General features: G+C 45.4%; 1 protein-coding gene across 4 annotated transcripts in view; it reads left to right on the forward strand.

Moving 5' to 3' along the window:
* The window catches only part of scn8aa (sodium channel, voltage gated, type VIII, alpha subunit a), a 117,867-nt gene extending 108,211 nt beyond the window's left edge, over positions 1–9,656 (forward strand). For all 4 annotated transcript variants that reach the window (XM_029718577.1, XM_029718580.1, XM_029718578.1 and 1 more), the window contains one exon: positions 4,616–9,656. In XM_029718577.1, coding sequence (XP_029574437.1) covers positions 4,616–5,763 — 1,148 coding nt within the window. In that variant the 3' untranslated portion in view covers positions 5,764–9,656. The remainder of the gene's footprint in view (positions 1–4,615) is intronic.
* Positions 9,657–10,289: the final 633 nt, after the last annotated feature.

Here is a 10,289-nt window from a genome sequence, read left to right on the forward strand (position 1 = left end):
GTCAGGGAGAGGACGTATAGCCCTAGGCGATGCTGTTGGTTCATTGATTGTGCAGGGCAGCACAGTTAGCCTACAATTAGTGCATTTGTATTTTATTTTGAATAGTCTAGTAATTAATTGGCTGACACATTACCTTTAGCTATACAGAATATCTCAGCACCATGCGTTTCCACCTCCTCTCGGTCCTTTATTCCTTTCTCCAGCGCGCAGACAGCCTGTCAACAATTTTGTGAAATATGTTTAGTTGCAAAAACATATTACTATCGATGTTCCCGAACAGGTTTCACTTGGTTTCCCAAATGAAGCACTGGGCAGCTGCAGGAACAATGTTGTAGAGCCCATGGCATACAGAGTTTTGGCGGAATATCACCTGTTGGACAGTGAGAGCATGCTCCTCAAACAGGAATATCACCTGTCGGGCAGCGAGAGCATGCTCCTCAAACAGGAATATCACCTGTCAGGCAGCGAGAGCATGCTCCTCAAACAGGAATATCACCTGTCGGTCAGTGAGAGCATGCTCCTCAAACAGGAATATCACCTCTCAGGTAGCGAGAGCATGTTCCTCAAACAGGAATATCACCTGTCGGGCAGTGAGAGCATGCTCCTCAAACAGGAATATCACCTGTCGGTCAGTGAGAGCATGCTCCTCAAACAGGAATATCACCTGTCGGGCAGCAAGAGCATGCTCCTCAAACAGAAATATCACCTGTCAGGCAGTGAGAGCATGCTCCTCAAACAGGAATATCACCTGTCAGGCAGCGAGAGCATGCTCCTCAAACAGGAATATCACCTGTCAGGCAGCGAGAGCATGCTCCTCAAACAGGAATATCGCCTGTCGGGCAGTGAGAGCATGCTCCTCAAACAGGAATATCACCTCTCAGGTAGCGAGAGCATGTTCCTCAAACAGGAATATCACCTGTCGGGCAGCAAGAGCATGCTCCTCAAACAGAAATATCACCTGTCGGGCAGCGAGAGCATGCTCCTCAAACAGGAATATCACCTGTTGGGCAGGGAGAGCATGCTCTTCAATCAGGAATATCACCTGTCAGGCAGCGAGAGCATGCTCCTCAAACAGGAATATCACCTCTCAGGTAGCGAGAGCATGTTCCTCAAACAGGAATATCACCTGTTGGGCAGTGAGAGCATGCTCCTCAAACAGGAATATCACCTCTCAGGTAGTGAGAGCACGCTCCTCAAACAGGAATATCACCTGTCGGGCAGTGAGAGCACTCTCCTCAAACAGGAATATCACCTGTCGGGCAGTGAGAGCATGCTCCTCAAACAGGAATATCACCTGTCGGGCAGTGAGAGCATGCTCCTCAAACAGGAATATCACCTGTCGGGCAGTGAGAGCACTCTCCTCAAACAGGAATATCACCTGTCGGGCAGTGAGAGCATGCTCCTCAAACAGGAATATCACCTGTCGGGCAGTGAGAGCATGCTCCTCAAACAGGAATATCACCTGTCGGGCAGTGAGAGCACGCTCCTCAAACAGGAATATCACCTGTCGGGCAGCGAGAGCACGCTCCTCAAACAGGAATATCACCTGTCGGGCAGTGAGAGCACGCTCCTCAAACAGGAATATCACCTGTCACGCAGCGAGAGCATGCTCCTCAAACAGGAATATCACCTGTCGGGCAGTGAGAGCACGCTCCTCAAACAGGAATATCACCTGTCACGCAGCGAGAGCATGCTCCTCAAACAGAAATATCACCTGTCGGGCAGTGAGAGCACGCTCCTGAAACAGGAATATCACCTGTCTGGCAGTGAGAGCATGCTCCTCAAACAGGAATATCACCTGTCGAGCAGCGAGAGCATGCTCCTCAAACAGGAATATCACCTGTCGGGCAGTGAGAGCATGCTCCTCAAACAGGAATATCACCTGTCGGGCAGTGAGAGCACACTCCTCAAACAGGAATATCACCTGTCGGGCAGTGAGAGCATGCTCCTCAAACAGAAATATCACCTGTCGGGCAGTGAGAGCACTCTCCTCAAACAGGAATATCACCTGTCGGGCAGTGAGAGCATGCTCCTCAAACAGGAATATCACCTGTCGGGCAGTGAGAGCATGCTCCTCAAACAGGAATATCACCTGTCGGGCAGTGAGAGCACGCTCCTCAAACAGGAATATCACCTGTCGGGCAGCGAGAGCACGCTCCTCAAACAGGAATATCACCTGTCGGGCAGTGAGAGCACGCTCCTCAAACAGGAATATCACCTGTCACGCAGCGAGAGCATGCTCCTCAAACAGGAATATCACCTGTCGGGCAGTGAGAGCACGCTCCTCAAACAGGAATATCACCTGTCACGCAGCGAGAGCATGCTCCTCAAACAGAAATATCACCTGTCGGGCAGTGAGAGCACACTCCTCAAACAGGAATATCACCTGTCGGGCAGTGAGAGCATGCTCCTCAAACAGAAATATCACCTGTCGGGCAGTGAGAGCACGCTCCTCAAACATGAATATCACCTGTCACGCAGTGAGAGCATGCTCCTCAAACAGGAATATCACCAGTCGGGCAGTGAGAACACGCTCCTCAAACATGAATATCACCTGTCACGCAGTGAGAGCATGCTCCTCAAACAGGAATATCACCTGTCAGGCAGCGAGAGCACGCTCCTCAAACAGGAATATCACCTGTCGGGCAGTGAGAGCACGCTCCTCAAACAGGAATATCACCTGTCACGCAGCGAGAGCATGCTCCTCAAACAGAAATATCACCTGTCGGGCAGTGAGAGCACTCTCCTCAAACAGGAATATCACCTGTCGGGCAGTGAGAGCATGCTCCTCAAACAGGAATATCACCTGTCGGGCAGCGAGAGCATGCTCCTCAAACAGGAATATCACCTGTCGGGCAGTGAGAGCATGCTCCTCAAACAGGAATATCACCTGTCGGGCAGTGAGAGCACACTCCTCAAACAGGAATATCACCTGTCGGGCAGTGAGAGCATGCTCCTCAAACAGAAATATCACCTGTCGGGCAGTGAGAGCACGCTCCTCAAACATGAATATCACCTGTCACGCAGTGAGAGCATGCTCCTCAAACAGGAATATCACCTGTCGGGCAGCGAGAGCATGCTCCTCAAACAGGAATATCACCTGTCGGGCAGCGAGAGCATGCTCCTCAAACAGGAATATCACCTGTCGGGCAGTGAGAGCATGCTCCTCAAACAGAAATATCACCTGTCGGGCAGTGAGAGCACGCTCCTCAAACAGGAATATCACCTGTCGGGCAGCGAGAGCATGCTCCTCAAACAGGAATATCACCTGTCGGGCAGTGAGAGCACGCTCCTCAAACAGGAATATCACCTGTCAGGCAGTGAGAGCACGCTCCTCAAACAGGAATATCACCTGTCGGGCAGTGAGAGCACGCTCCTCAAACAGGAATATCACCTGTCAGGCAGTGAGAGCACGCTCCTCAAACAGGAATATCACCTGTCGGGCAGTGAGAGCACGCTCCTCAAACAGGAATATCACCTGTCAGGCAGTGAGAGCATGCTCCTCAAACAGGAATATCACCTGTCGGGCAGTGAGAGCACGCTCCTCAAACAGGAATATCACCTGTCAGGCAGTGAGAGCACGCTCCTCAAACAGGAATATCACCTGTCAGGCAGTGAGAGCATGCTCCTCAAACAGGAATATCACCTGTCAGGCAGTGAGAGCATGCTCCTCAAACAGTTGATGCTTGGAGTGAAATAAGTGTTCTTTATATTTATATCTCAAAGCACATGACCCACTATAAAACTGAAGTAGCCTACAAAACGGGCTGGTAGGAAAGCACATGACCCACTATAAAACTGAAGTAGCCTACAAAACGGGCCAGTAGGAAAGCGGGCGGCCTCCATTCGCTATTTGACTGTGTACAAAGGACATTTATTTCCCCCCCTGCTCTGTTCCTTCCCATTTGGGCCATTCTAAATCTAAACTAATGTTGCATATAAATAAAGACTAGATTAAATTGAGAATAGTCTGATGGGTGAAAATATGATCACTTGATGAGAGAACGGCTGTGCAGCCTGAGGTGAGGAACAGAGCACCACTTTTTTGCTACTTTCTCAAATCATCGATAGTCTATAGTCACATTATGCAGCCCATATATGTTTTGATTCTAAGGTTTGTATCATTCACAACTACAGTTGCCAAATAACTCAAAATCTAGCATACATATAGGACCTGTTTCAAATGATCACTTTTATGCTCAACATAGCTACTTAATATTCGCACTCGCATGGAGCATAGATAACAAAGCACTACAGTAGGCCAACTCATATTCTGTTCTTCTGAAAAAAAATATTCATATCATAATGTTTCTTTAGACCTGACTAAAATATATAATGGATGTATTGTGATGGTGTATATTACATTTATTTATTATACTTTTTAAAATGTAGATGTTACAAAGGTGCCCATCAGCGGCTTGTATGCGTGGAGGTCTACAGTTGCTAAACATGTTTCATGTTGTTAATTAACAATCAATTACAGTGAGACCGGCAGTCTTTTGCATGACGATAACCGGCTGACAAAATGTCATGACTGCCACAGCCCTGGTTGAGTCATGTCTGCTAACTTTGTTGTTTCTGGGTGTCTTGTCTCCTCCACCCTGTTCCTCCACAGGCATGTTCCTGGCTGACATCATTGAGAAGTACTTCGTATCGCCGACCCTCTTCAGGGTCATCCGATTGGCTCGAATTGGCCGCATCCTGCGTCTGATCAAAGGGGCCAAGGGCATACGGACTTTACTCTTCGCCTTGATGATGTCACTTCCTGCCCTGTTCAACATCGGCCTCCTGCTCTTCCTGGTGATGTTCATCTTCAGCATCTTCGGAATGTCCAACTTCGGCTACGTCAAACACGGGGCCGGGATAGACGACATGTATAACTTTGAGACCTTCGGGAACAGCATGATCTGCTTATTCATGATCACCACGTCTGCAGGCTGGGATGGTCTCTTGCTCCCCATCCTCAACTACCCTCCTGACTGCGACCCAACTCTGGAGAACCCAGGTGCACCTGCGCCAGGCAACTGCGGCAACCCCTCAGTTGGCATATTTTTCTTTGTGATGTATATCATTATTTCCTTCCTTGTCGTAGTCAATATGTACATCGCCATCATCTTAGAGAATTTCAGTGTAGCGACAGAAGAGAGCGCCGACCCGCTCAGTGAAGACGACTTTGAGACCTTCTATGAAATCTGGGAGAAATTTGACCCCGCCGCTTCCCAGTTCATCACCTTCGCAAAACTGGGTGACTTCGCAGACACCCTGGAGCACCCTCTCCGCGTTCCCAAACCCAACACCATCGAGCTGATCGCCATGGACATGCCCATGGTCAGCGGCGACCGCATCCACTGCCTGGACATCCTGTTTGCCTTCACCAAACGCGTGCTGGGCGACAGCGGCGAGCTGGACATGCTACGCACGCAGATGGAGGAGCGCTTTGTGCAGGCCAACCCCTCCAAGGTGTCGTACGAGCCCATCACCACGACACTGCGCCGGCGCCAGGAGGACGTATCCGCACGCTGCATCCAAAAAGCCTACCGCGCTCACCTCCTCAAACGGGGCTTTATCTGCAAGTGCAGGCCCAAGACCAAGCTGGAGAATGGAGGGACCAACAACCAGGAGAAGAAAGAGAGCACAGCCTCCACCGCATCTCTCCCCTCCTACGACAGCGTGACCAAACCAGACAAGGAGAAACAGGAGAACGAGGGAGAGAGGAAAGAGAAGGAGAGAAATCAAAAAGATGAGCGGGAATCAAAATTTTAGTCAGGGTTCTGTACCTGTCATTATTCCAATACTACACACAGCCAGAAGGGACTCTGAGCCCAACAAACAGACAAATGTATAAAAAATATAATTTGCAAGTTTTAAAAAATGTACGAAAACTACCAAAACATTTTTTTTACAGACTTCAATTTAACACAAAAGGAAGGATCGAGATTCGGCGTTGGATAGTTAGGGTCAGTTGAAGCAAAACACAGATGGCGGTGTACATGTTGCCCACGATAAGAATTTAGTTAGGACACCATCATTATCACTAAAGGATTTTACTACCTGATGATAAATTTCTTCTTTATTTCTTGGAAATAATGTAAGGAAGAACCACGATAATATAAATAATTATCAATAATAACTCAATAATAGTGTGCCCGCCATTGGCATTCTATATATTAATATATATGTTCAGGATCATCGAAAAGAAGGGAGAAACCTCTGCAAACAAGATGGAGGGAGATTTATTGGAGCAAAGAGTCTCTGACTGCCAGCACCCTGTGTGGACGAGCCCCTGCAGCGAAATGTCCACCACTATGGGAGCACCTCAGGAGAGGAACGGGACGGAACCTATGTTACAGAACCTTCTAGAACTGTTCTACTACGCAGTCTGACATGGTCTCTGTAACATCCACTTCCTGCACTGTCGTTCTTATCAAGTTTTAAATATGAAGAATGAACGTTTAGAGAAAGAAAGAAAACAGAACAGCAGACAAAGTTTTTACTTTGTCAGTTTGTGCTGAAAATACTTATATCTTTACATTATTTGAGCAGCAAAAAAAAAGGAGAACAAATAACATTTAGCCCATGTCACACTAGTCTCTTTTCATCTTCTCTCGCTTTGTTATACTAACATTATGAAAAATACATTTTCTACATGGGCTTTCATACTGTCACACTGGGTAGGGGGCACAAGTCAGTGTTTAGACTTGGGCTGAAGAAGGGCGGGGACTCGCTCTGACCGACTGAGTCTCAGATAAATTATTGTGCTCGTTCAATGCATAGATATGACTTGCATGAAGGCATGTTTTGATCAGGAATCATGCATGATGTAATCATAGTCCACAAGACACTAATAATCATACTACTCTAATGGCTTGACCATACGTTGGAGGCAGTCCACTGGAAAAATGTTTAGGAGAAATATAACTGGAAAATGATTGACATATATGACAGATATATGTCTATATATACAATATTAACGGAATAAAGTGGTGTGACCCACCGTTCACTATAATGTTGCTTTTCAACTGCCAGACCGAACTTTTTATGACACCCATTGGGATTTTAATTGAGGATGTAGTTACACCCTCAGAGGCAAACCGATATTCTGGAACATTTAAGAAAAACACAAACTAGAATGTTTTTTTAATTTTCTGAGAGGGACAAGCATAGTTGCTGCTGAGTTCAATCAGGAATATATCTTCAGAATAAGAATGAGGATGCACAGATTTAGAAGACACTTCAGAACATTCTAAACAAACCTAATCTGGGGCTTATTAAGAGACCCTAGTTTTTACATAACATGTTTACTACCCTTACCTTTGTTGCTACAGTTACCACCCTTACCTGTGGTCTCCAACCAACTCCTTCTTGTTGTTGTGGCAGTACGAACAGGCAATGTTTGATGCCATATCCTGTATATCCATATCCTGTATATCCATATCTTGTATATCCATATCTTGTATATCCATATCCTGTATATCCATATCCTTCACAGATCAATGTCAGTTCAAATTCTAAAATTCTCCTCCAATGCTTTGTCTGTCTGCGGACAGGGAAGAGCGAGACGTATCAGTAATACTGTAGGGGGAGGATGATGGGAGATGTTGAAACAGCTGATATACTGATGCTTCCATAGATCTTTTCTGGTTTTTATTTGATTCACTTCTGTCCTCTGTCACTCAGTCAGTTCCCTGTTAGACTATCGTTCACTGTGACCCAGTGGCACATCGATAGCCTTTTCTAGACACTTTGAGTTTCCAGCTCTGAAGTATGTAGATGTCCTCTGATGCAATGCAATCCTTCTCAGAAGAAAGTTTGAATTTCAAGCAGTGAGAATGTATGTGGCATAGTAGTTCGTATCCCAGAGAAAAATCTGCCGATTTTGCTCCTGTAAGTTGCTCTGGATAAAACCCGTCTGCTAAATGACTAAAATGTAAATGTAAAATGTAGTTAATCTATAAAACAGCATAGAGACATAAAAGTGACATAAAAGTATGAGTGTACATAGAGGGGACCATGGAGGGTACATAGAGGGGACCGTGGAGGGTACATAGAGGGGACCATGGAGGGTACATAGAGGGGACCATGGAGGGTACATAGAGGGGACCATGGAGGTTACATAGAGCAGTAGGACATGCTCAGCCACTCCTGGCATGATGTACTAAAGGACTGAAAGACGGTCGGCCATAGAAGGCTTAAGGGTTGTACTGTGGAGAATAAAAATATATCTGATTGGATAGACTTATTCAGGGAGGTGGGGGATGGTATAACAAAGGACCAAAGGAGAGACTTAACAGAACCTCTCCTGGACCCTTCACAGTTTCTAGCCTGACTGCCATGAATGAAAAATTATCATAGAAAGTCAAGATGGCAAGCCGGAGCAGCAGGGAAAATAGTGCTTATGTCTTCAGCAGGAGTGAGTGCTTGAAAGTCCCATGTTTGTCAGTATATCATTGCGCTTTGTGGGACCTCTTCAACACTGTGTATAGTGTGTGGATGTTGGACCCAGGCTTGCATCATCATGTCATGTGCTAGCAGGCTATTATTTGATTGGTCACCTAGCTGTCTGTTTGATAAATGAAGAATCTGCCTGGGGATGTAAGAAGGTCAAAGGGACGTGACCCGTCCAACCGTCGTTTCTCACAGATCTTCTCTGTCTCTGCAGAATACAATTCAATTAGACTTTTATCAGATAGGCCTCGTATGATCAACTCGTATCAAGTCATGATTCATGATTCACAGTAGAATCGTGCCTTTAAGAAAACGTGAGGCAGCTTTGAAGCTACTCAAATGAAACGAGAGCGAGCGCTAGTCTAGGCCGGCCCAAAGAGATGATTTAGATCCCTGTGAGTGACAGGCAGGTGAGACAAGTCAAGACAATAACAATAACAGTTCCTCTTAAAGGTATTTGCAGTTTTTTTTCTACACAGGAGTGATGTAATGGTTGTTCATCTATACAAACAAACAAACAAACGGATGCCTGGTCAGACAACAACCTAGTATCTAGGGACGCACCACCCCAGCCATTAGGGTGTGTTGAACACTGCCTGTACCCGTACCTGATATCCCCATGTTTGTCTATTATTACTATCTAGAGGTCTGTTTACAATATGTCTACAGATAACGTCCGTCTGTTTGACTGCTGCACACTTTAAACCAAATACATTCCTGATTTGATCGATCAATGACGTTTCAACCATAAGAGCAAACAATGCCATCCAGTTTCAGCCCGTGCTCATTTTGGATGTCATGTTTTAGATGAATGATGTATTGATCAGTGAACTTACTTGGAGAAATAAAATGAACAGAAATAAGAAATATACTTGTATGTGCAGTGCGAGCTATGATGGCACAATCACTGGAAAATAATGAACTTTTTAAAAGAAACTAGAAATAATGTACTATATTATTTTATCGGCATGCTTTGTTGTGTTTTTTTGTAAATACTGAATTTAAAGAGCTACCACTTAATAATCTAAAATGAAACAATAACAGTATAGAATGGCTTCCAGATATGCCCTTTGCTACATTTGTTCCTTTTGGGATTTTTTGTTGTTGACACTTTTCACTTTGTTGACGGAAATTGAATGAAATATAGATATTATATAATACACAAAGATATATATACATCTATAGAAATATATGTCTATATGTACAGTGCCTTCTGAAATTATTCAGACCCCTTGACTTTTTCCACATATTGTTACGTTACAGCCTTATTCTAAAATTGATTAAATCGTTTTTCCCCCCTCATCAATCTACACAGAGTACCCCATAATAACAAAGCAAAAACAGGTTTTTAGAAAATGTTGCTAATTTATTTAAAATAAAAACTTAAATATCACATTTACACAAGTTTTCAGACCCTTTACTCAGTATTTTGTTGAAGCACCTTTGGCAGTGATTACAGCCTTGATTATTTTGGGGTCTGACGCTACAAGCTTGGCACACCTATATTTGGGGAGTTTCTCCCATTCTTCTCTGTAGATTTTCTCAAGCTCTGTCAGGTTGGATGGGGAGCGTTGCTGCACAGCTATTTTCAGGTCTCTCCAGAGATGTTCAATCGGTTTCAAGTCCGGGCTCTGGCTGGGCCACTCAAGGACATTCAGAGACTTGTCCCGAAGCCACTCCTGCATTGTCTTGACTGTGTGCTTAGAGTCGTTGTCCTATTGGAAGGTGAACCTTCACCCCACTCTGAGGTCCTGAGTGCTCTGGAGCAAGTTTTCATCAAGGATCTCGCTGTACTTTGCTCCACTCATCTTTCCCTCGATCCTGACTAGTCTCCCAGTCCCTGT

Source organism: Salmo trutta, chromosome 28 (assembly GCF_901001165.1).
Source record: "Salmo trutta chromosome 28, fSalTru1.1, whole genome shotgun sequence".
In the NCBI taxonomy this organism is placed as follows: Eukaryota; Metazoa; Chordata; class Actinopteri; order Salmoniformes; family Salmonidae; genus Salmo; species Salmo trutta.